The sequence below is a fragment of the Acanthochromis polyacanthus genome, chromosome 19 (genome assembly GCF_021347895.1).
Source record: "Acanthochromis polyacanthus isolate Apoly-LR-REF ecotype Palm Island chromosome 19, KAUST_Apoly_ChrSc, whole genome shotgun sequence".
In the NCBI taxonomy this organism is placed as follows: domain Eukaryota; kingdom Metazoa; phylum Chordata; class Actinopteri; family Pomacentridae; genus Acanthochromis; species Acanthochromis polyacanthus.
The window spans coordinates 5,603,832-5,628,998 of NC_067131.1; the positions used below are offsets into that span (position 1 = coordinate 5,603,832).

Sequence of the window (25,167 nt, forward strand, 5' to 3'; positions counted from 1 at the left end):
GTGAGGTTTTAATCCATGATATGTACATTACGCAGGTAAAATGACACCATAAATGACATTTTAGGTTCTTAACTTCAATATTTAAACTTGTATGTTTCATTTTAACATAAATCATAATATTTTTTGGTTTGTTTGCTTGTTTTGTTAGAGGATGTTATAGTAAACTGCTGTTATTCTGACTTTTGAAATGTTTAGTGTGCTTGAATTATGTTTTTCTTTGCATAAATAAAGATGTTTACACCAGAAATTGGCAAATGCGAATGTTACCACAAAACTAACAATGCCTCATTTTTAAAATCTTTACATAATCTAGATGTATTTCCATGTCTGTCTGGTGACTTATTCTCACATAGACCAAGCTAAAACTCCAGTTTCCGAGGCTTCATGAAGGCCCCACTGACTCCTCCTATCTTCAGAAGTTTTAGATTCCTGCAGAGATAGTTTGTCTGTTCTCTCCTGGACTCTTTCTACTGAAGCAGGAGGTTTTATTTTTTTTTATGTTTTATTTTATTTTCTTCCTCTGAGGTGTTTGAAAATGAATCCTCCGTGTGGAAGATGCAACAAACCAGTTTATCCAACAGAGAAGGTCAACTGCCTCGATAAGGTGAGAAGAAAAATGAATAATGTTCAAGATGAAGGCTGGGATGTTCTGTTTTCACTTCAGGGCAAAGATAGTCTTTTTATTCAGCACATTTCATGCATCAAGTGCTTTAAATGGTGCAAAAACTTTAAGATTTGCGTTGAAATAACAGAAAAAAGCAACAGAATTTAAGCTAAATCTGCTGCAGATTGTTTAAATTTAAATCAGGGTTGTACAATTTCACAGTAAATTATCATTTTAATGGCTGTAAAGTTGTAGAAATGCTTTAAAATATGATGAGATCGAGTCTTTTTACGTTATGTCCTCTCTGTGTTGCTTTAAAATATATTTTTAAAACAGATTTAGTATAGTTTTTGAAATATTGTTGTAAGAAATTTCACTTGTAATTGCTTAAAAGTCATAAAAATGCTGCAAAATATGTTTTTTTTTGTCTGCAGCTGTAGTTATGATTTTTACTTTATTCACAAAATGTATTTTTGCACAAATTATGCGACATCTTCTCTGTGATGCTTCAAAGTAAGAAAAACGACAGATTGTAAGATAAAATTTGAAATAAATTGTTTAAATTCAAATTATTATCATAATTCTTCATGGGTTTTACATTTTTAGTTGCTTCAAAGTCGTTAAAATGCTTTAAAATCTTCTCAGAATGAAGATTTTTTTGGCCTTTTTGTGGGAAAAAATGTTGTTAAATGGTTCATATGTCATTTTAGTCTTTCAAAAATATCACATTTTGCACAATTTATGCAACGATATCGTGTATGTGATGACTTAGAATAACAAAAAAATACTGATTTTAAGTTACATTTTGAAGTATATTGTTTAAATGCTAATTATTGTTGCAGCAGATTTTACTTTGAGTTGCTTGAAAGTTTTCAGAATGATGTAAAATGTGCTCAGGTTGAGTCTTCTTCTGCTATTTTTTGGAAAAATTTGAATTTATGATGGTTCACATTTGATTTTATCTACAAAATATTTCGTTTTTCATTCCATTTCGACACAAATTCGAAACTAAACAGAATAATGACCAGGAAAACCACATAGTTTAGTCCCAAACCTCCACATAGACAAAAAGTGTTGCTAATCATTATTTATCTGGTGTCAGCTGGTTTAGAAGATGTGAGAACAACCAAATAAAGACCAAACATGATGATTTAAGGTTAACTTCATTGTCGTTTTGCTCTTTAAGGATGTCAAATATGTAGAAATGTTGCTGAATTTTACGTTAATTTCCCTGAAACAGTTCAACTAAATGAGTTTTTTGTGTTTATCTCTTCATGTCTGACTGTTTTTTCTGTTGTTTTTGTCCAGTATTGGCACAAAGGTTGTTTCAGCTGTGAGGTTTGTAAAATGGCTCTGAGTATGAACAACTACAAAGGCTTCGACAAGAAACCCTACTGCAGCATGTGAGTGTTTTAATAACATAAATATAACATTACTGCAACATGTGAGTGTTTTTAATAACATAAATATAACATTACAGCAACATGTGAGTGTTTTAATAACATAAATATAACATTACTGCAGCATGTGAGTGTTTTTATAAAATAAATATAACATTACTGCAACATGTGAGTGTTTTTAATAACATAAATATAAAATTACAGCAACATGTGAGTGTTTTAATAACATAAATATAACATTACTGCAGCATGTGAGTGTTTTTATAAAATAAATATAACATTACAGCAACATGTGAGTGTTTTAATAACATAAATATAACATTACTGCAGCATGTGAGTGTTTTTATAACATAAATATAATATTACTGTGACGTGAGTGTTTTAATAACATAAATATAACATTAGTGCGGCATGTGAGTGTTTTAATAACATAAATATAACATTACTGTGACATGTGAGTGTTTTAATAACATAAATATAACATTACAGCAACATGTGAGTGTTTTAATAACATAAATATAACATTACTGTGGCATGTGAGTGTTTTAATAACATAAATATAACATTACAGCACATGTGAGTGTTTTTAATAACATAAATATAACATTACAGCAACATGTGAGTGTTTTAATAACATAAATATAACATTACTGCAGCATGTGAGTGTTTTAATAACATAAATATAACATTACTGCAGCATGTGAGTGTTTTTATAACATAAATATAACATTACTGTGACATGTGAGTGTTTTTAATAACATAAATATAACATTACTGCAACATGTGAGTGTTTTAATAACATTAATATAACTTTGATGTTGTAAAATCACAGAAAAAATAGTATTAATTCATATTTCAACTGCAAAAAAGTAAACCAAAAATGTAAATAATGTCCACATTTTAAAGTCACACTGCTTTTTCTATACAATTAATAGTTTTCAACCTTTGTTCTGTTCGCCCTTGTTGCCAGATTTTAACCATTTTTTACAGATTTTTTTCCCGTGAAGATAATCAGAAACTTGATGAGTATTAGATCCACTGATCGATCGATCAATCCCTGATAATAATCATGTGATTTCCTGTGTCTATTTCCAGGCATTACCCTAAAACCTCGTTCACCATCGTCACCGACACTCCAGAGAACCTCCGTCTGAAACAACAGACGTTGCTCAACAGCCAGGTGAGATCAGAGCACACAGGTGACGCTTTCTGCTGTTACACCTGATCAGAAACCTACTGTTAAAATCTCTCACACGATGATGAAATGTGACATTTATGAAGTGGAAATGTTTCTTCTAAGTGATGATAAATCAGACCTCAGGCAGATAAATGAGTGTTTTAAGGAGAATTTTCTCTTCTTCAGTGCTTCAGTTTCACTTTAACCTGATCAAAGGGATTAAATCCTCCCAGATTCCTTCACTTTAACTTTCCTTTGAGGATTGTTCTGTCGCTTTGGAGGCAGAAACGACGCAGTTTGACCTTTTACGGCTGCTTTTCTGTCAGGCTGTGCTGACATTAAATTATAAATGATTTAGATCCATGCTTCATGGTGGAACCCATACACATAGAAACCATCCATTCACCTTTTCTGGTTTCACAAATACACAGTGGGTGGAACCAAAGATCTGAAATCCGGACTTATCAGACCAAAGCACAGATCTACACTGGTCTAATGTCCATTCCTTGTGTTTCTTGGCCCAAACAAATCTCTTCTGCTTGTTGCTTTTCCTTACTAGTGGTTTCTTAGCAGCTATTTGACCATAAAGTCCTGATTGTTCAGTCTCCTCTGGACAGCTGATGTAGAGATGTGTCTGCTACTAGAACTCTGTGGCATTTATCTGGGTTCTAATCTGAGCTGCTGTTAACTTGAGATTTCTGAGGCTGGTGACTCAGATGAACTTATCCTCTGCAGCAGAGGAGACTCTTGGTCTTCCTTTCCTGGATGGTCCTCATGGGATCCAGTTTGGTCGTAGCACTGGATGATTTTTGTGACTGCACTTGAGGATGCATTCAAAGTCCTTGTAGGTTCCCGGGTAGCTCCTAGATGGTTCCTTGTGGGTTCCCAGGTAGCTCCTAGATGGTTCCTTGTGGGTTCCCAGGTAGCTCCTAGATGGTTCCTTGTGGGTTCCCGGGTAGTTCCTAGATGGTTCCTTGAGGATTCATTTAAAGTTGTTGCAGTTTTTCAGACAGACTGACCTTCAGTTCTTAAAGTAACGATAAACTGTGATTTCTCTTTACTCGGCTGATTGCTTCTTGTCTTAATATGGATAAATATATATATATATTTATTTATATAAATATAAATATGGACAAATGAACCTTGACGAGGCTCACCTGTGAAGTTAAAACCATTTCAGGTTCTACCTCATGAAGCTCATCCAAGAGCGTTCAAAGCAGGAATCAAAGCAAAGAATCTAAAATATAAAACATGTTTTCACTTATTTCACACTTCTTGTTTCCTTGATCTGTGTTCATTCATAGTTCTTATGCCTTCAGTGAGAATCTACAATGTAAAAATAAAGAAGAACCAAACGAAAGACTGCTAGTGTAAGTCATACCACAAAAAAATAAAAAAATGTCAAAGTAGACTGATCCAAGTAGAACAGGGCTTTTAAAGAAGAATTTCATCTTAAGTTGCCTTAATTTTTTACAGATTCCATTATAGATATCCATAGTTTATTCTAAATAAACTTTCAGGCCAATGAGAGACGGTGGAGCAGAAAAACACGTTATTTCTCCAAACAGGAGTTCAATGTAAGCTGGGAGAAGAGTTTGATTGAAAATTATCCATTAAATGTCTCTAAAGTCACACGTTTGTCAAAAAAGGAAAAAACTACAAAGTGAGAAACAACCTGCTGAAAGTGGATCAACAGGTGAGTTTAAAGAAGAATTAACTCATAAAGTATTTGAACTAAAACTAAAAGCTGAACTAAAACTTCACTTCTGCTGGTTTGAGTGTTTGTGTGCCAACGTTTGCTGAGAAAACAAACCACAAGTTAAAAATGAGCTGCAGTGTTCAGTGGGAAGGACAGAAGAGAACCCACAAACCTCAACCAGCAACACGAATTAAAGAATTAAAAGAATTTAACGGACTGAATGACGTAGAAGCTGTGGAATCTGACTTTATGTAACTTTCATTCTGCTGCTGATTTATTGTCTCTGATGGAACCGTGACACTAACTGGCTCCATTTTTGGTTAAAAGCGTTTTAAAAGCGTTGATTGTGGAGATAGGTCGGTGATCAGATCTGCTCTGAGTCCAGCTTCTCCTCCTCTCTGCTCTTCATCGTTTATAACCATAAAAGTCTCTGCAGCCGAGGCTCTGACCGAGGAAACATGTTCCTCATAGCAGCGCCGTGACTCACGCTGTGTTCATGTGGTCACGTTTACCGTCAAATAAACATGTTGGCTTTTGTTTAACTCTCAGGGAAAGTGATGAATTAGAGCATCGGACCTTGTAATTGGAGCGGAGGTCACTTTAACGAGAGGCGCCTTCCTGAAACGTTTGATCTGATGTAGAATAAAAGAGAGATCTGCAGCTCTGAGAAGAATGAGAGCAAAGGCTCCCTTCAAACGGCATCAAAACCTCCGAAACCACCAAACCTAAACCTCCTTTATTCATCTCTGCAGCTGTAGCCACTCATTCTTTTACTTATTTCCTGTTCCCTGACCTCGTTTCCAACCTCTAGCTTCATCTGTTTACACAAGCTTCTGTAAAATCTGCTTTTTTACGCGTTAGAACATTTCTAAGTGGTTTTAATTCGGTGCTGCATTCAGGTTACGTTGGATTTTTTGTTACTTCAATGTAAGTTGCAGAAAAGGAACTCTTATTTTGAAATATAGCAGCTCTCAGGTTTCATTTTACATTTAAATATACAATACGTGATATTGTTGTTTTCTACTGACAGTCGACTCTGTATCTTGTATGAAACAAACAATTGTCTCCACAATATATTTCATGTCAAACCAGATATGGCTCAGTGTGTTTCCAACACAGTTATTACTTTCTAAATGCTGCGGTGTTTCTGTTGTGTTTGTCCACAACGAGCCAAAATTTACCAAAATACCTCTAACTAATCCAAATGTTACAAAAAGCTTCCCACAGTGACAAAAAATGGCCAAAAATTTAACAAAAAATGTCAAAATTCAGTCAAAAATGGTTGAAAATGGCTTAATAATTAATTGAGGGGAACTGAATTGCCAATCAGTGTTTGATTTGTTGGGTTTTAAACATGTTGCTCAGTGGATTTTCAGCACGTTTTGACAGACAAACTCTTTGGCAGCTTCCATCTGAAGAAGCCCTAAATTCCCTCAGTAACATCTGCAGAGCTGTGAGGCCAAAAGGACGAACCTCTGCTCTGAGGATAAGAGGCACTTGGGAGAAATCTGAAACACAATAAGTCCTGTTGTTCCCATCAGCAGGCCGGAATTAGATTTGGAAAAACTCCTGATAGTGATGTTGCTGAACCCGATTTAAAAAACAAAACAAAACAGCAAATCTACCAAATTTGATGCAACAGAAATGAAGAACAACAATCCAGCATCTGTTTTAATTCTAGTAGCACCTGGAAACCTCTTCACAGTTTGAAATACGGTTGGTTTAATTTCAGATAAAGCTTGATCCATGTCCAGGGCAGAATGGATTAAAGACAGACATGGTAGCAATCTTCTTCTAACGCAACATTGATGTTTGCAGGCGCTCTACAAGGAGGACTTTGAGAAGAACAAGGGGAAAGGCTTCAGCGTTGTGACCGACACTCCGGAGATGCAGAGACTGAAGAAGACGCAAGACCAGATCAGCAACGTAAGTCCAGTCAAGCAACACCAAACACATGCTATTCCAACTCCCTTACCATGTCCTAAGGGGTGATCGAAAAGTTCTGGGACTGCAGCGATTGCATGAAGCTAGTCATTGTTAGCATGTGGAAGCAGCAAATGTCACGGATCAGGAGCTTAGAGATCCAAACTCCATGTTGAGGATCATCACTGGTGACTAGAGGAGGGTTTGTAGCTTCTATCAGGAGAAGAAACAAGTTTTGGATGTATAGTAAGACACATAAGTTGACACAACTTCAGCAAAATAACGTGAACTGTGGTGCAGCGATGTGTTCAGGCTCCAACTACACTCAGTGCCAGGTGACTGTACTCTGTTTTATTGACAACACCACCCGGCCAGATTTAACTTCCTGCAGCTTCTTCCTCTTGTCCAGAATGAAACTCAAGTTGGATTGAGTGTCACACATTCCAGATGCTGCTTATTTCATCACTTTCCAGTCATTGCTTACGTAAGCAGCAGACTGGAAGCTGCATTTCAAAGAACCAGGTGTCGTATTAGCCGCTCCTCATCAGGACAAAGTGAAGGTTTGGGCTAATTTATGCTCACCAGGGGTGTCCAGGGCGGCTAACTGTTGCTGATCTACAATTAAACACTCAGTAACTGTGATTTCTTGCCTAAAATGTTTTCAGAAACACATTTTAGTGAACTGTTTTAAATTTCCAAATGAGCCGCCATGTTGGTTTGGTTCCAGATCTGGGAGCGGAGAAGCTAACAGCCAAACATCCGTCCAATCAGATGCAGCCTTTATTAGCATAGTTGTAGGAGGGTGGAGCTTGTTTTGATTTCCTGTTATAGAGAAACTAGTTGCACAAAGGTAGGAAGCAGTGCAACTCCACATGTCTAAAAACACTCTTGTAGACAGGTAACATTAGAGTGTCACAGGAGCACTGGGAGCAGAGCATCGCTGCACAAACCTCATCACTTCTTATTCCTTTTATTTATCACACTCACACCTTTCAGAATCTTCTCAGAGAAGAAAAACTCCTCCGTTATCTGAGTTCACAGAGAAACGTCTGGTATGCATCCGACTGTAACAACAGTCCGGATCTGAGCCCAGAGAACAGAGCGATCCAGGCAGCAGCCAACGATGTCAGAGTCCTGCAGAGACACTCAGGAACATTTCAGACATTTCTGTTGGTCCGCCGAGGAGCAGCTGCTATATATGGTCAAAGTCTCTCAGCTGTGGACGCAAACCCACACACACACACACACACACACACACACACACACATTACACAGTAAAACACACACACCCCTCCTCTTTAACTCCCATGAGACACTGCAGTTGTAGAAAGGAATGATGGGTGATCAGCTGCATGTCAAAGGGGAAACTCTTATTTTTCCATCGCCAGTCGGAGCTTTCTCTCTTCCTTCTTTTTATATTTGTAGATTTGCTTGTTTTTATTCTCTCAGTCTTTTTCCCATGAAGTCGTGCTGCTGAGGTTTGCTGAGGACACGACGTTTGTCTGCAGAGATTCTGTTTCTGTCCATTAAAACCAACACTTTTAGATTTACACTGGAATGTGGAACGATATCAGTAAACTCACATCTGTTCTCTAGACTCATTCAACAGCTTCTAGGTGAATTTATCACTGATTACTGATCGCTGATTCTGCTATAAATCACTAGTAGAAAACCAGTTAAGCTGTGAGACACTACAAGCAAAATCCATGTTTTCCTGCAATGATCAAATTTAGGATTTTTGCATATTTTGCCTCCATAGCACGTCTTTTTTTCAGACTAATGGAGAGAAAACATCCTAAATTCACACCATAACTTTTTTTTATTTTACTTCTTGTTATCTATTTGCATCTGCAGATTTCATTTCTAATGCATAACTTTACTAGCTTTGTTAGTTTTTTCTCATACTTTGAGCCATAAATCTTCTTTTTAGTTGTACTTACATGCACTAAACTATCCAGTTTTATCCCTTTCTGTATCCTGAAGGTTTTCTCAGAGGGGTTTCTTTATATCTCATTCACAACCTGATTTCTAGAACATTTTAATCTGAAAACATGCTGAAAATAGTCTCTTTTTTTTGGCTCCTGATAGTATTTTCTCATTTATGGAGCGATATAAACACTTTTCTAAAGAATTTTGAAGCTGGATTTATTCAATTTATCCAGTTTCTGTTCTGGAAATGGATGCAAATTGTTGCATTTTTTAGATGTATAACAACTCAATTTCATTTGAAAAAGTCATTGTCTTTTTGTAAATAAAGAGATCAGGAAGTTTCATGATGATATCTGTTAGTTAAAAATGTTTTTTTTTCTGTTTAACCAGAGAGTTTGCCCTTAAGAGAAAAAATAATCAGTGTGTGACATTAAAAGACCCTCAGAAAACACATAAAATAAATATTCTCACCACTTAGTCGGGTTTTTATTCACATAAATGTTCTGAAGGGTTCATATTTATCCCACTGAGCATTTAGAGGAAACATTACATGCATTCTAATCTGCATTTATTGGTGCACATGGATTCACAAATATAGAACAAAAAGCTGTAAATGTTTGGACTTAAACTGTTCATATAGAACCTTTGATAGAGTCACTGTTTGATCAGTAAAGATCAGAAAGTTGTGGGAGGTCAAATGAATCAGAATCCGTTTTAAGTGTGAGGAGTTTGGTTCAGTGTTTTGGTCAGACGGAGTAAAACGGAGGATAAATGTTTAAAGAGCAGCTGCTGCACATCAAATAAACAGGAAGTGTTTTAAGACTAAAGTGAGCGTTAGAAGTCGCATAAAAAGCGAATGCAGCAAATAAAACGTATTATAAAGTCATAGAAATGTGTTCAGTGTGCAGAAATGTGAAAATTATTCACCTGAGAATGTGTAAGATTACAGTTTACACACCGTAAACAACCAAAAATGTGCAAAACATCATAGTAATATTCATATTTGAAGAGCTGCACGTCAACTTAATGCAATATTTGATTGTTAAAGACACAATAAAACCGTTTTCATTTTTATTGCTATTTAAAATCTTTTGTTAGAGGTATTTTCTATGTAAAATAAGTAAAAGTTGGTTCGTGCTGCAGCTGTTGTCTTCAGTCTGTTCAGATTTATCCTCATCGACTCTCAGCTTCTCCTAAAATGGAAAACGGCTTCAACCAGAGGACATGTTGAGGGTGAACAGAAGGATATGAGTTCACTGCCCTCCTGTGGATCTAACGTGTGTGTGTGTGTGTGTGTGTGTGTGTGTGTGTGTGTGTGTGTGTGTGTGTGTGTGTGTGTGTGTGTGTGTAGATAAAATACCACGAAGAGTTTGAGAAGAGTAAGATCCGCAGCGACGCACCTCCACCTGAGAACAGACAAGGTGAGTTATTACATCACACACTCACCTGGATCACAACTAAAACCTGGATTTAACTCTCTCTCTCTGTGTGTGTGTGTGTGTGTGTGTGTGTGTGTGTGTGTGTGTGTGTGTGTGTGCAGACTATGAGGACCAACCATCCAACCCAGGGAGATTCAGTCAACCCGCAGTCCAGATGCGTCCTGCTGCTGTAGCTCCACCTGGTGGAGGGGTGAGGGTACTGCATTACTAAACATCAGACCGAGAGGTGGAAGAAAACCTCAGCTTAGTCAAAGATCATAGCAGCAAAATGTAGTAGAAGTACTACAGTTTATGTCCGGGTTTATATGAAGGGGAAGCAGATAAATACGAGAAGCCTTCGTTCATTAACTTGGAGAAATCTGCACTGTTACAACAGTAAAGGGCAAATATTTAAGGAATATCAGCAGAAAGATAAAAAAAAAAAAAAAAGTACTTGTTCTGATTTTCCATTTAGAGAAATTTGATTAATGGGAGAGGGAAGAAGAAAAAACTAACTTCTGATGCACAAATCTTCACTTTTTGGTTTTTGCTGAGATATTGGATTATTTTAGCATTTACAAACCATGAGAAGTATTATGATGTATAATGAATATAATCCTTGGAAAGTCCAGCAGTGATGCTTTATTATTAAAGATTAAATTTATGGATGCCGTTTGAGGGGAAATTTACAAAAGTGATGCCGAAATAAAGGCATCAATATTTATAGTGCAATAATATAAATTATTCTGAAATAGAGCATACTGCATTATGAGTAGTTTTACTTTGATGTAAATACATTTTAATATTAATACTGTGTCCTTAGACAAGTCTAATACCATTTGTGTTTACTGTGTGGGTTTCTGTCCACAGCAGGGAAATTCTATGCAAATTAATCCGTTTCCTCTCTGACGGCTCTTTATTTTATGCTGGTGATGCAGATTTTGGCAGAACTTCCTCCTGAGTGTTTAGAACAACATAGTTCAACATTACATAGACCTACAGCTTTGTGTCATTTATTAAAAGTACATTTATGCAAATTGGTTTTCTTTAAACTTCAGTTTTTGGAATGATAGCAGTTAAAGGCGTCAAACATGGCAGCAGGTTAAAGAGTCAGAGGGGAAATCTTTCTGCTGGGTTAGTTTCACAGAAACTCTGGTTAAACTGCCGTCAGTCTGACTGATGGTTCGTCTCCTGACAGCTAGCCTGACACATAGCATGAAAGCTAGCCTGAGAGACACTCAGCCAGCATTTAGGCTCACAGTTAGCCTGACAATTAGTCTGAATGACAGTTAGCCTGACGTTTGGACCGGGTTAGCTTCCCAGCAGTGAGTGACTTCCTGTTTATTGATGTTCTCCAGAAGCGCTACCAGGCCTTGTACAGCTACATGGCAGCAGAAGCAGATGAAGTTTCTCTGCAGGAAGGCGACCTGATCCTGGACGTGGAGCCCATCGATGAAGGCTGGGTGTTTGGATGCAACCAGAGAACGGGACAGCGAGGGATGCTGCCGGCCAACTACGTCCGACCGGTCTGAGGAGAACTCCTGCAGTCAGGCTTCTATTGGAAATCAACTTTTACTAATGAAACATACCGTTTAAAAGCCTGGGTCTGCTTTGCTTTTGTCAGAAATGTGATTGATAATTCAAGAGGTACTACTCATGGGTTGTTAAATGAGTTCAGGGGAAAATAATGATCCTAAAAAACAGTGAAATGGAAGCAGACTGTGGAATAAACGCTGACATTACATCAAACTCTTTATATGTTCCCGAACGTGTCCTCAGTATCTTATTGTAAATCTCATTAAACACCCGTTTGATATAAATCTGAGGCAGAAAATCAGAAATTCTATGGTTAAAATCATTGAATCTGATTCAAGTTACAGTGAAATATTTAACTGTGTCAGATTTGTTTCTTCAACTGAATTTTGCTTCATTCTTGCTTTTGTTTTGCAGCTTTTTCCTCGTACTTCCTCAAAATAAATCCCACCGAGATGCAGCTCCATTGATACCTTTTATTCAAAAACAAACCTCATCAAAACCACTAAATGAAGTAAAATCTGACAGAATCTAAAGTGGACGTTTAAAACAAGACAAAAGCTTTATGTTTAAATAAATGTTCAAGTTAAAACAAGGAAACTTTAGCACCTTCTGGTTTTAAAAGTCAAAAAATGAAAACAATGTTTTAAGAATCAACTGGCTCAGAATATTTCCGCATCTAAAAAAACAAACGATCCTCTTCAAGCTTTAAGGCTTCATGGCGGAGAAAAAGGCGACTCTCTTGGTAATTTTGTTCTGCAGCTTCGACGGCAAACAGCCGAGCTGCTGCCTGAACAACTCCGGGTTTCCTCCGATGAAATCCTCACAGAGTCTGCAGAGAGAAAAACATCTCATTTATTAATGTTTATCTGGAGCTCTGGACTCATGTTTTACATATCTGGCCTGATGTTTGCATGCCGACGGTCTGCCTGTACTGCTGCGCTTCCTTTAAGTCAGACCTACTTTGGATTTTACTTTTGAGGACACCATGATGCTGCAGGCACGGTGGTGACGGCATTATAATCTGGAGACGCTTTTCAGCAGCAGGTTTTGGAAGACGAATGAATCCAGCAAAGTTTAGGGTTATTACTTTATAGAAATCTGTTTGACAGAAAAGAATCTCTAAATTCTCGTCCAAAAAGCCGAATTTTAAATGAAGGCTCACTGTTGAAAAGCAACAAAAATTCCAAGAGTTGATTGATTTTTCTTGGCACTGTGGAGTGTTTATACTCAGCTGATTTTACACGGTCCTATTTTTTGACCATGCAGTTTAATTTCAGATTTTTTTAACACCAGTTCACCCTTTTCCAGCATTTTAAAATCATAAAGTAAGCATTCATCCCGTCAGCCGTAAATGTCTGTAAAATAAACGGGAGTGAATCCATGCTGGTGGATTGTTCTAAGGAGGTGTTCTTTGTTGGTTAATCTTTTACTTATTCTCTGGATGAACTGCTTCAGTGTTTCATCTATAAAATGAAGAACAATGTCAGTGTTCTCAAAAATCCAAGATTCCACAGCCAAAGAAATTCAGCTTACTGTCATAAAGGAGGAAAAAAACTGTAAATATTCACTTTTAAGAGGTAAAACATGCTTCCATATTCTATACTGCAGGTGTTACATAACAGAAAAACACTTGAATCTGAAGCGAGTCCCGTTAATCCAAACATTTCACACAAACAGCAGCCGTAGCTGGATGTGAACAAACATCAGAGGACAACACTTCTCTCTGTGGACTCAGTTAAAACTGATTTATCGTGTGTGAACGTGCAGACGTCAGCTCACATGCAGGACATACATGTGACTGAGCAGCAACGCCACCGGAAACCATGATGGATGGAGTTTTACCTGAAGAGAGGATGAGGCTGAGTCTGAAACAGGAAGACGTCTCTGCAGTGATGCTGGGATGGAAGCCTCAGAACAGCCACCTGATGAACAACAACGCCAGTTAGATCGATAAACTAGAAGAGCACTCAGCAGTCCTCAAAGGCTGCTCAGTTTTTGTATGATTTGACAGATGAAATCTTAAAACAGCTTGTGGTCCTCAGTGGTAGGTTTGTAGAAGGATCAATCATGTGATCATCAGCAGTCAGCTGATGTAGAGTTCATTTGTTGTCACGGTTACAGTGAGGCCATACAGATACAGAAATCTTTAACAAAACCCTGGATCCAGACTATAAGCTGCATCACTGCCAAAACCTCATCACTCGGTCCTTGTGTCATTTCTGACCTTCACTGAAAAATTCAAATGAGTGTGTCTAATGCTGCTAACAGACAGACGGACAGATGCCGGTCATCATAGTGCCCCGCCTCCTTGGTGAAGCAAATTAAAAATGCACTAAAAGTAAAAATATGCATTTTTATATTCAGAAGAAGCAGAAAAAGAATCAAAACAATCAGAAGAATTTGAAGAGAAATAGTTAAAATGCATAAAAATTAAAATGTGCATTTTTCTGTTCAAAAGGAGAAAAAAAAAATCAGAAAAAAAAAATCAGGGAAAGATTATGAAGAATACAATTAAAATATTAAAATTTAAATATGTTATTTATATTTAAATGAAAAGGAATAAGAAGAACAAACTGATGAAATAAATAAATTAAAATACTGACTAAAAATATAAGTCTTAAGCTTGCTTTTCTTTATATTTGAGAAAACTTCTTAATTTTACGTGGATTATTTCATGCTAGATTTTATAATATTCCACATAAATCCACAGAGATCCTCTCCAGAGGACTCAGAATCGAACCAAACTATCAGGTTCAGTTTCCATGTCCAGTCAGTGTTTACTTCCGCGCTGTAGTGATGGTGCTCTTCATAATCTGAGACCTTAAAGCCTTTAAGCGTTCTTCATGGAACACTTTCACCTAATCTCCAGCTATAATTGGCTCTCAGACTGCAGCCGATCTGCAGATCCTCCAGCTATGGAGCCGCTCTGCTCAGGAAGCAGCTCCCAGACACGAAGAAACACCGAAACCCGGGTTTGAAATAAAAACACTCATCTGTTCTATGGGTCTCGTTCAAAACACGCCCAGAAATTAACCATTCGACCTAAATAAATCCTAGAAAAAAATCAAAAACTGTGACCAAGAAAAATCTGTTGGATTTTCAGGTTGAACTGCAGGCAGTGTTCCACAGAATAGGAACTAATTAGAGACATTCAGAGGAAAATTAATCAAACTGGATCAATAAAATAAATGAGAACAGAGAAAAGAGGAGCAGGTTGTTGGGGATCCATCCAGCATCCATAGCGCTTTTATCTGGTTTATCAAGAACAATAATAATAAAAAAGGCTAAATCAAATACTTTAAAAATGTTGTTTGTCATTTCTGAAGATGAGAAGTTGCACAAAAATAGCACATTTATTACAGTTCAAAGGATGCATTGTTCAAAAGAAGAGTTTCCTGATGTCTGAAAGTGAGACGTTTGCGCTGTACGAGTTTACTTCACGTTCAATAAAAACCACATTAAATCTGTAAATGAAGCTCAGATCAGCTGTGATCACCTACCGAGTCCATGAGGATGCAGAGGTTACTGCTTCCTCCAAACACCACAACGTCACCGTCTGAGCCCAGACAGGCCGAGTGACAGACCCTGACAGACCAAGACCAGAAGACTATTAGAAAACACTGGAAGCTGCAGGACACTGCAATAAAAACCTCTGATTTTTTTTAAAAAAAGGGAAAGTTAGGAAGCTAGGGACAGAAAAAAATGTGCTAAAAATGGAGGAATATTTTTCTTTTTATGATAAAAACTGCGGAAAAAAAACTCAAATCATTTTAAATAACTAAATAGTAATTTTACAGTAACATAAAATATTATTGCTACTAGATAGTTTTAGCCTGCTTTTTAGGTCAACATGTAAATTAATACTTTTTGCTGCGACTAGTTTCTTTATATTATTAATATTTAATTTAACATAATAGGTCAATTCTGTGAAATAGTAAATTGTTCAAAAAAATTAGAAATTGTTCATAAAATGTTCTATTTTTACATTATAGTTGAATAATGCATGAAAATGTGAAAAGCTCTCATTTATTTTAGTTAAATATCATTTTATTAGTTTTCTGTCGTTTAACAAAAAGGGAAAGTTCTGAAAAATATTAAATTGTTTCACTTCTTTTAACTCCAGAAAGCAGATTTCTATCCGTTTTTTATATTGTGGGAGGCACAAATAATGGCATTCTGTAAATAAAATGATCATTTCAATGCAATAAAACATAATAATTTAATTAGAACTGCCTAATGAACACAGTTTGCTTCGTTTGGCTTTTCTCATGCCGACTTTAAACTAACATGAAGTGAGAAATCCTCTACCTGGGCTTGTTTTTGTGAGGATGCGTCACTTCGGTCCATTCCCTCTTTTCTGTGTTAAACTGCCAGGCGTCATCTGGAAGAAACAGATTCATTAGAAAAACACTGAATAAAAACCAAAAGAAGCTTCATTTTCCTCCGTTTTATAGAAATAAATACAAAGATGGTCATGAGACCTTTAGAATTTCACTACATTTTGCTGCTAATATTTACTAGAACTGCAACTAGCTATTATTTTACATGGTAATTACTTTAAAATTACCAAAAAAAATGGTGAAAAATGTCAGTTTAGTGGCATAAAGGAGGAATTAAACCAGAAAATACTTAAATTTAAGAAGCTGGAATCAGAGAATTGAGACATTTTCCTGCTTATCAAACGAGTTGAAAACTTTTCTGTTCAGGAGTTTTACTGGTAACTGAGTATTTCTACACTGTTGTATTAGTACTTTTACTTGAGTTACAGGATGCGAGTACTTCTTCTATCAGAGAGAACTTCTACATTAAAGCAGCTAAATAAAACAATAAAGCAAAAAAGAGGCACAAAAGGCAGAACACTGGTTCTTTACTGTTACTTTTTGGAAACTTAAACGGCCAACGTGTCTCTCGGCAATCCGTCTTCTTGCGTATCAAACATCATTACTTACTGAGGGTGTTTCCGTCGGTGCGAAAACCTCCGTACACGAACAACGTCTGGTCTGATATGGACGTCATGGTGTGCATGGATCGACCAGGAGGTGTACAAGAGGAGAAGTCACTGAGGAAAAAACAGAAAACAACTAAATTTCCCTGCTGTGGGATTAATAAAGGTTTAATCTATCCATCAGTGGATCCCTAAAGACTTAAAAAAAAGTGGATTTAATAAATATTTTAACCTTCAAGTGACCAAAACGACCGAGTGGGATCGTCATATTTAACACAGAAACACTTTCACTGCTTCTTTTATCCATGATGGATATTCTAAAATGCTCTAATCTAAATAATTATGGCTTAAAATGAATTTTTAAATGCAAAATGCAGATATAAATATGAAGCTATTTGGTTAATGAAGGTCATAACTTTGGTCTGTGTGTGAAAACAAAAGGTGGTTTACAACTGAGTCCACGTCCAGGTCTCCAGGTCCAAACAGAACACGTCCAGCTCAGACGTTTCCTGCAAACACAGAATCATCTCAGGAAAAGAAATTCTCTCTACAGAGTAGAAATGTCTTCAGTACAGTTCTAGACAGATCTGAAACCCACTATAGGGGGATTTTCCTGTGGAGAAGGATTATTGTTGCCACTAAGATGAGAATCAGCAACAGAGAAAAGAGAAGAATCAGGAAAGGTGTAGATGCATTTGTTAATTCTGCTGTCATTTAGTGCTGTGCTTCATCAAATGCATAGAAATTACAGGAAAATGCTCAGAAGTCTGTTAAATAATCCAACACAGATGCAAAAACTTTCAGATAAACATTTCCCCATATGTGACTATTGGACGCCTTTTTTAAAAGCCCTGATTATTATCCTGCTGCTACACTGGAAACATTTGATTGTAAAATTACACAATTTTTGTTTTGATGTGTTTAAGAAAAAAAACATTTATTTTTCAGACATTTTTGGTCATTTGAAAAGAAAATTATCTATATTAAAGATTGGAAAATGGTAAAAATTGGCTGTATTTTACAGATTTTAACTGTTACAGATAATATTTAGGAAAACAAGACGACATGTCATCAATATCCCCCGCCACATGTGATGTCTATGAGTCTATATCCAAAATAGTGATCAAGGGTCATAACTCTGTTAAATAGTATCGCACAGGTCTCATTTTCGAACTTGATCAAGGTGTCCATGGTGTGAAGCTACACACTAAATTTCGTAATCCTAGCTGGAATAGTTTCCGAGAAAAGCTGTCCCCTTCACGGACGGACGGAGGCCAAACCTATATCCCCCTTTCCACTTCGTGGTGGCGGGGGATAATAACAAAATAAAAATTAATTTACATTTTAACCACAAAAAAGGTCAAAACTGTAAGTAAATTAATCAAAAATCTGTATTTTTACAAACAGAAATTTGTTCTTTTTATAAAGTTTGACCATAAAATTACAGTTTGCTAGAATAATGTCATTCATTTACTGTTAGTTTCAACATTGTTTTTACAGTTTGAGTGTTTTTATGTATTTTCTGTCATCCTTGCTGCCAGATTGTCAGTGTGTTTTGCTTTTTTATTAAAAAAAAATCTCTCTTCTCTGACGCTGTCCAACCGTCTGATCTGGAATGTTCTGGCTGCAGTTCATCCCAAATAAGCCAAACAGGGTTGAGGTCGGTACAGAAGAATCTCGTTCTTCCAAACTCAAACTACTTTTTATTTACAGGATTTGACTTCAGCTTCACCTCTGGACAGGAAAAGGAAACAGGAAAGGACCTTCCCCAAACTGTTGAACCATGAAGCTGGTTTCAGATGTCACCGTTAGACTCCCACCACCGACCCTCAGACTGTTTAGGTTTACAGAACTCACGGCTCCTCCGCTGATGAATCCTTTGTTCCCCAGCAGGGCGCTGGCATGGCAGCCTCTGGGTGAAGGAGCAGAACCCTGCAGAACCAAAACACATCAGAATGTAGAGATGCTTTCAGAAAACCAGGTTTAGATTTCAGTTTCATGACCTAAATCTGCTGTTTTACTACTAATCTTGGGTTTCATGATGTTTTTATTCACTGCCAATGAGCTCCAAAGTCGATTTCCAATCAATCACTTTACAGCAACAAAAGAAGACCAAAGAGTTTTCCATCAGCACGATAAAACAGAACAATGCAGTTTGGTGACTGAAAAACCATAAAAACCATGAAACCAAAATGCAGCACAGATGAATCGGTAACATTTAAATGAACCACTTTGAGACGACGTGAAAATAAAACAGTGCTAGGAGTCAAAGGCACGTCTGAATAGTTGGAGAGAGGTTGGTGAGAACACAAAGTTCCAGTGGAAGTGCGTTCCAGAGTCTCAGTAGACTTTCAACACATTTATTTGGAAAAAGTGGCTTCATTAAACCGTTACTGTAGCCTAGACCCATGTTCTGAAGGCACAAGGGTCTAGGACCGCTCAACAGGGAGGGAGGCGGGCTAAAAGGTTGTCTATCACATCACTCCGCAGCAATTGGGTAGGTATACAACCAATCAGTGCAACAAATAGGCTGACGTAGTTCCTAGAGCACCGGCGGATTGTGGCTAAGTCCCATTAGCTTCCAAACCAGCGGAGCCAACTGGTATATTAAGGATTTACCATATCCCGTCAGCATAAGTCCAAATACGTCTTTCTTCTCAATGAAACACTTCAGTGCCGTCCTTTGTTTATCTTTCAAGTTGAATTTTAGCTTCAAATCTTTAAGGGCTGTGGCCAAAGCCGAGTCGAAAGATAACTGTTTATTGTGCGCCGGTTGTTTCTGTCAGAATCGTCACGCCTCTGTCGTCACTTCGTTACGCCCGCCTTCTGACTCTACACTTCATGGTGATTGGTCCGGCCAGTTTTAGGAGCATCCAGCCTCGAGCCTTATGGAGGGTAACTTGACCCACCCTGGCAGAGAATTAAATTCGTTGCTGTGGGTTGTCTAGCATGGCGAGGCTACTGTTACTGACTAAAAGCAAGATCCTAAGACGACGTGGACCTTCAGATGGGAACATCAAACTGTCCCTTTAATAAAGAAAATTCCAGGAGGACTTGAAAAACAAGGATGCCAGAAAAAATTGATTAAAAAAAATTATGAAACACTGTCATGTTCAAAAACTTTAAAAAAAATAAATAAATATCAGCATGACTATCATGGACAAATCCACTGGACTTCTCTTGTAGGTTCTTGAAGACATTTCTCCTGAAGCATCTCCAAGAACCTAAAAGAGAAGTCCACTTGATTGCTACTGAAGCTCCTCTGATCACCATGACCTGGACACCTGAGAACCTCCACAGACACACAACATTAAAGTACTAAAGTATTAGTATTAAAGTACTAAACCCTGGTGTTCTTCTACTCACTCTGATCTCCGGTTGGCTCCACGTTAAAGTGTTGGTGTCAAAAACGTTCACCTCGTTGTTCCAACCCCAACAACGGAACAAAGTGTTTCCTATTGTTGTCTAGAAGGAGAAGAAGGAACATTAGAAGGAAAACCATCATCAGGAACTACCAAGTTAAAGTGATTATTGCCAGAAGAACTCACCCAGGACATCTCATCCACAACGAAGCTGGACGATGGCGTGTTTCTGACCTGCCCGATAGTTTTACATCCATAACCACCAAAGTAGATCAACCTGCAACCAAACACTTATTTATTTACCTTCAATTAAGCGAAAAATCACCACCAGATGTCCTCTAAACCCCCGTCAGATAAACGCCACGCTGAGGTGTTGAAGCTGCTCTCTAAAGGTCTCGTTAAAATGCTAATGAGAAGCTCAGCTGGAGCTCCGCCCACTCAGGTTAAACCACTTTATCCCCACGTTCTTCAGGGTAAACTGACCGGTCTCTGTGCACCCAGCAGGAGTGTTTGTTTCGAGGTGACGGCGTCGTTCCTTTAGTGTCGGTGAGTTTCCTCCACGAGCAGCAAACCTCGGACAGGTCCACCACGAACATCTGCAGACACACCAAAGAAGGAAGCAGCAGCTTTATCAACAAAACGCTAGAAAACTTAAAAAAACGTGGCTCCTGGAGCAGATTTACAACTTTTTCTTTAAGATCTAAAGTCTCTTTCTGCTACAGCTGCAAAAAAAAAGTCTTTTTTTTCTTGTTAATCTCAATAAAATGGTGGGAAATGTGTTTCTCAAAGCCAAAGATGAGAAAGGTCTTGTCCAGAAAATGTTCAGTTTATGGTCATGAATGAGGAAAGAACCAGAAAATATTCACATTTAAAAAGCTGGATTCAGAGATTTTCTTACAAAATTACTCGAATCAGTTAACCAATTAGCAAAATAGTTTATTAGAGATTAAAGCTGGAATGTGGTGATAAATAGCAGCTGCATTAGTCAAATAATCAACAAGTCGATTGAGGAAAAACAGCATTTTAAAGCAAAACTAGTGAAAGAAAAACTTTGTAAATTTGCTTCTTTTCTTTGTCCAACATCATTTTAAACTGAATATTTGGTCAAATAAAAGAAGAAATTTGAAGAATTTCTTGTCAATTTCTTCTCAGAAATCCAGTTTACCATCATTGAAAGGTAAAGAAACCAGAAAATATTAAAATCCTACAAGGCCCAAACCGTTTCCTCTGAATGAACTTCATGTTGCTGCGTTTAGTTTCAGACGGTCGATCACATCAGATAGAAGAAAAACAAGCAGATTTTCTGATTCCTGTCCTCGTGTTTCACTCTACTGGAGTCTGTTGTCAAACAGATTAACATCTCAATGTTTGAAGAAAAGATTAAGAACTCGTTTTACTACATTTCCTGCTACAGGTAAAGTCTTTCTAGAAGCCTCAGAGACTCTTCCAACTCTTCTACAAGACAAACACCTAACTAGAAAGAACTGGTTAATGAAGATGCTTTAATCCACCAAGATGGAAAAATGTAGAGAAAATTGGTCTTAAACGACTATTTGCATGTTTTGGACTAATTTTGGGTCATTCTGGACTAATTTTGGATAAACTTAGGTCATTTTTGGACACATTTTAGGAGTTGATGAAGAGAGAGTGGTCAGAACGTTTGGCCTGATGGCTTTATGTGGATTTTAGGAACGCCTATAAAACAGAGGCGAGTTCTCTTTAAACCGGACCACCTGCTCTCACCTGGTTGCTGTATCCGACGGCGTCTCGTCCTCCAAAAACGTAAAGAGTTTCATCGATGTTCGCTCCACAGAAACCGTCTAAATCTGGAGGAACGTCTCCGCCGATCCTCCTCCGCTGCCTGGAAAAGAAAAACACTGAAAACGTTTGGCTTCAACCCGCCTGCACCCGAGTGACGCAACCAGAAAACAACAAGAGACTATTGTTCCTCATTAACCCTCCTGTTGTCCTCATTTACGGGCACCAAAAAGTACAGTTTACTTGCCTGAGAAAGATCCCAAAAATTTAGCAAAAAAAAAAAAAAATCCCCAAAATTCTTAAAGAGTTGCAAAAACTTCAGGAAGAAAATTTCAATAATTCCTTAAAAAATTCCCTTCAAAGTTTATTTTTAAAAAATCCCTAAAATTGGGGAAAAAAATTCTTGGAAATATTTTCAAAAAATGAGTAAAAATTTTCCAAAAAAAAAAAATCATAAAAATATCTAAAGTGATATTTTCTTTAAGAACATTCACCAAAAAAAAAAAAAAAAAAATCAACCAAAATCCAGCAAATTTCGCTGGATTTTGGTTGATTTTTTTGTGAATGTTCTTAAAGAAATATTTTAGCATTTCTTTTTTTCCCCACCAGAAAATGTTCAAAGATTTCCCAAAAACGTTGAAAAAACAGAAATCAGAAGTTTCACTGTGAAAACATTCATTTTCTCCACATTTTCAAGCTTCCAAACGGGTCACTTTCGGGTTAATCTTCCTGCTTCTTTATCAGAGTCACAGTTTGCCCCGTTTTTTAAAGTAACTGCATCTATAAGTTTAATGTCAAGGCGACATCTGAGCTGATAAACGGCCTTTTCCTTCTTATCTCACCACGTCCCGCTGTCCAGATCACAGAGCCATATCTCGTCGCTGGGCAGCATGACATCTTGTCCTGAAACCACCTGAAGGAAGCAGAGGGCAGAGAAAGAAAAGCATGAAAGTAATGCACTTCACTGTGGTAAAAAAGGCACCGAAAGGCAGATTTACGGCACAATTTCTGCCTGGAACAGCCACAATGTGCGTCCAAGTTTGGTATTTTCTGCTGGGGAACATTCTGTCCGAGGATAACGAACCCAGAGCAACAATATCCAGTCTGAGGAAAGTTTGATCTTGTTCAAACACGTTCCTGCAGCAGAGATGTCATGTAAGGATGCATGTTTCTGTTGCTGCTTGTTTTCCAAGCGAGAAACACACGATTTATGGATTATTTTCAGTGTTTGATTTCATTTCCGCCAGAAGAAAAGCTAAAAATTAAGGTTCTTCCGTCTCAAACGAGCATTTTACATCTGGAAAATATGATTTATAGAGTGTGCAACACCACACTACTTTATTCAAATGGACCTTTGTGACATATTTTTACCCTGAAAAGAAAATTACAGCGTCAGTACTTTGGATATAGCGCGTTATATTGCGATTTTGGAAATATTTTGATTAATTTTTTTATCCTTAGAGGTGCGAAAACCCTTTAAAAATTAATCAGATGGACAAAATATTAAATAAATCTCAATAGAATTAACAGAATTCAACAGCATCACGTACTGCAACCTCAAAATCACCAATAAATTTGAACTAAAACCAACAAAAAATGAACATAGACCAACAATGTTGTCTCATACTGCCAATGACAAATTTGGATTATTTACTACAAAAAAAAAAATCAGCTCATAAACCAAGAACTCTGCCTCTAAATGCAGATATTTGGTGTTAAATTAGATTTATCTGCGCATTTTTACTAGTTTTGGAGTCTAATAAACGGACAACCATGAATTTGAAGCATTTATCTTTTAAAAATTGATTAATTTCAGCTTATTAATCAAGAAATGTGCTTTTAGCCATCCAAATTATACAGAAATTCTAAGAAATATCAACAAAAACTCAACATGAAAGTGAGATTTGCTGCAAAAAAAATGTTTAAAAATGGTTAATTTCGGCTAAGAAAGCCAAGAAACCTGCCAGGCGGTGCTAGAAATGATGCTAAAAGAGGTGTTATCTGCACATTTTCACCAGTTTTGGGGCAACCATTTAAACTGTACAGAAATCTGAGGGAACACCAACGAAAAACTCAACATAAAGGTGAGATTTGTGCAAAAAAAATGATTTATTTCAGCTTAAAAACTGAGAAATTTGACTCTAAATCAAAATATTTGGTGCTGAATCAGTTCTATTTGCACATTTTTATGGGTTTTGGAGCCTACTAAACTGACAACCACAATTTTTAAAGATTTATTTTTTAAAAAACATATTTTTTTTATCTCTTACACCAAGTAATTTGCACTGTAAATCCAGATATTTGGTCCTAAATTGGCTCTATCTGCACATTTTTACTAGTTTTGCAGTCTAATAAACCCACAACCACAATTTTTAAGCATTTATCTTTAAAAAAAAAAAAACAGATAAAATTAATCTCTTCAAGTCAGAAATTTGTGCTGTAAATCCAGATATTTGGTGCTAAACCAGCTTTATCTGCACAGTTTAACTAGTTTGAGGGTCTAATAAACTGACAAACACAAATTTGAAGCTTTTAGTTGTTTAAACTAAGAAATGTGCCTCTAAATCCACACATTTGACGCTAAATGAGGTTTATCTGCACCTTTTCGGATAAATAAACACTGTACAGCCGCAGCAGCAGACAATGGCTGCTTGTTTACAGCGTCGCGGCTCCTCTACCTGTCCAGGTATCTTTACGCACGGCTCACCTGGTATCCTCCCCACACGAACAGCGCGTCGTGGCAGATGAAGGCCGTGTGGTTGCTCCTCTCCAGCCGGTTCTCCTCCATCTGGCCCTCCTGCGGCGGTAGAAGCTCCGAGCTGCGGCGGGTCGGTGTTTCTCTGGCTCCGTCCTCCGGTTCCTCCTCCCAGCAGCTGATCCTGATCTTTACGCAGCAGCTGGAGGCGCGAAGGAGGAGCCTTTAAAACATCCTCTGAAACTGGTTAGTTCTGTCCCAGGAGGAGTTCAATGTCCATTCACTGTTTGTTTGAGGTAATATTTGCCAGTTTACATCCAATAAAGTGAATGTGAACCAAACAACAGGAACTAATGATGTGATCAGATGCACCTGTGGCTTTAAGAAAGTTTCACAGTAAAAGAGGTTGAAGTCACAGGAAGAGGAAGGATTCATGCAGCACCTTAAAAATATACTCTAAAATACTGCAACAGGTCAGACCTGCTGATACTGAGGTTTAGTGGCAGAAATGGATTTTTCTCCAAAAATAATCCAAATTTCACGATTTTTGCTGTTTTCTTATTATTGTTAAAAACCTGTAAACAAATTAAAAATCTATAGAACCAAAATCTATAGAAAAAAATGTGGGAAAAAATGTTGTAAAATCACAGAAAAATGCAGAAATTTACATTATTTTTTTTTAAAGAACAAAATTGTCTATAAAGTCAGTTCTATAAAATCA

The 25,167-nt window shown here is 37.2% G+C and overlaps 2 protein-coding genes across 2 annotated transcripts; one reads left to right on the forward strand and one right to left on the reverse strand.

Moving 5' to 3' along the window:
* Positions 1 to 434: 434 nt before the first annotated feature.
* LOC110965640 (LIM and SH3 domain protein 1-like) lies at positions 435 to 11,904 on the forward strand. Its single transcript, XM_022214759.2, has 7 exons — positions 435 to 604; positions 1,913 to 2,007; positions 3,100 to 3,184; positions 6,699 to 6,806; positions 10,084 to 10,153; positions 10,273 to 10,361; positions 11,509 to 11,904. Exons 1-7 carry the CDS (start codon positions 536 to 538, stop codon positions 11,680 to 11,682), a joined length of 690 nt encoding a protein of 229 aa, XP_022070451.1. The 5' UTR covers positions 435 to 535; the 3' UTR covers positions 11,683 to 11,904.
* Positions 11,905 to 12,145: 241 nt separating this feature from the next.
* On the reverse strand, positions 12,146 to 24,727 carry LOC110965632 (kelch domain-containing protein 1-like). The gene is made up of 13 exons (XM_022214750.2): positions 24,459 to 24,727; positions 22,594 to 22,664; positions 21,737 to 21,854; positions 20,477 to 20,589; positions 20,180 to 20,270; positions 19,998 to 20,096; positions 18,489 to 18,563; positions 17,082 to 17,140; positions 16,636 to 16,745; positions 15,995 to 16,067; positions 15,187 to 15,271; positions 13,529 to 13,608; positions 12,146 to 12,515 (listed from the first exon to the last, which is right to left on the reverse strand). The coding sequence occupies exons 1-13, from the start codon at positions 24,537 to 24,539 to the stop codon at positions 12,392 to 12,394; spliced, it is 1,179 nt and encodes a 392-aa protein (XP_022070442.2). The 5' UTR covers positions 24,540 to 24,727; the 3' UTR covers positions 12,146 to 12,391.
* Positions 24,728 to 25,167: the final 440 nt, after the last annotated feature.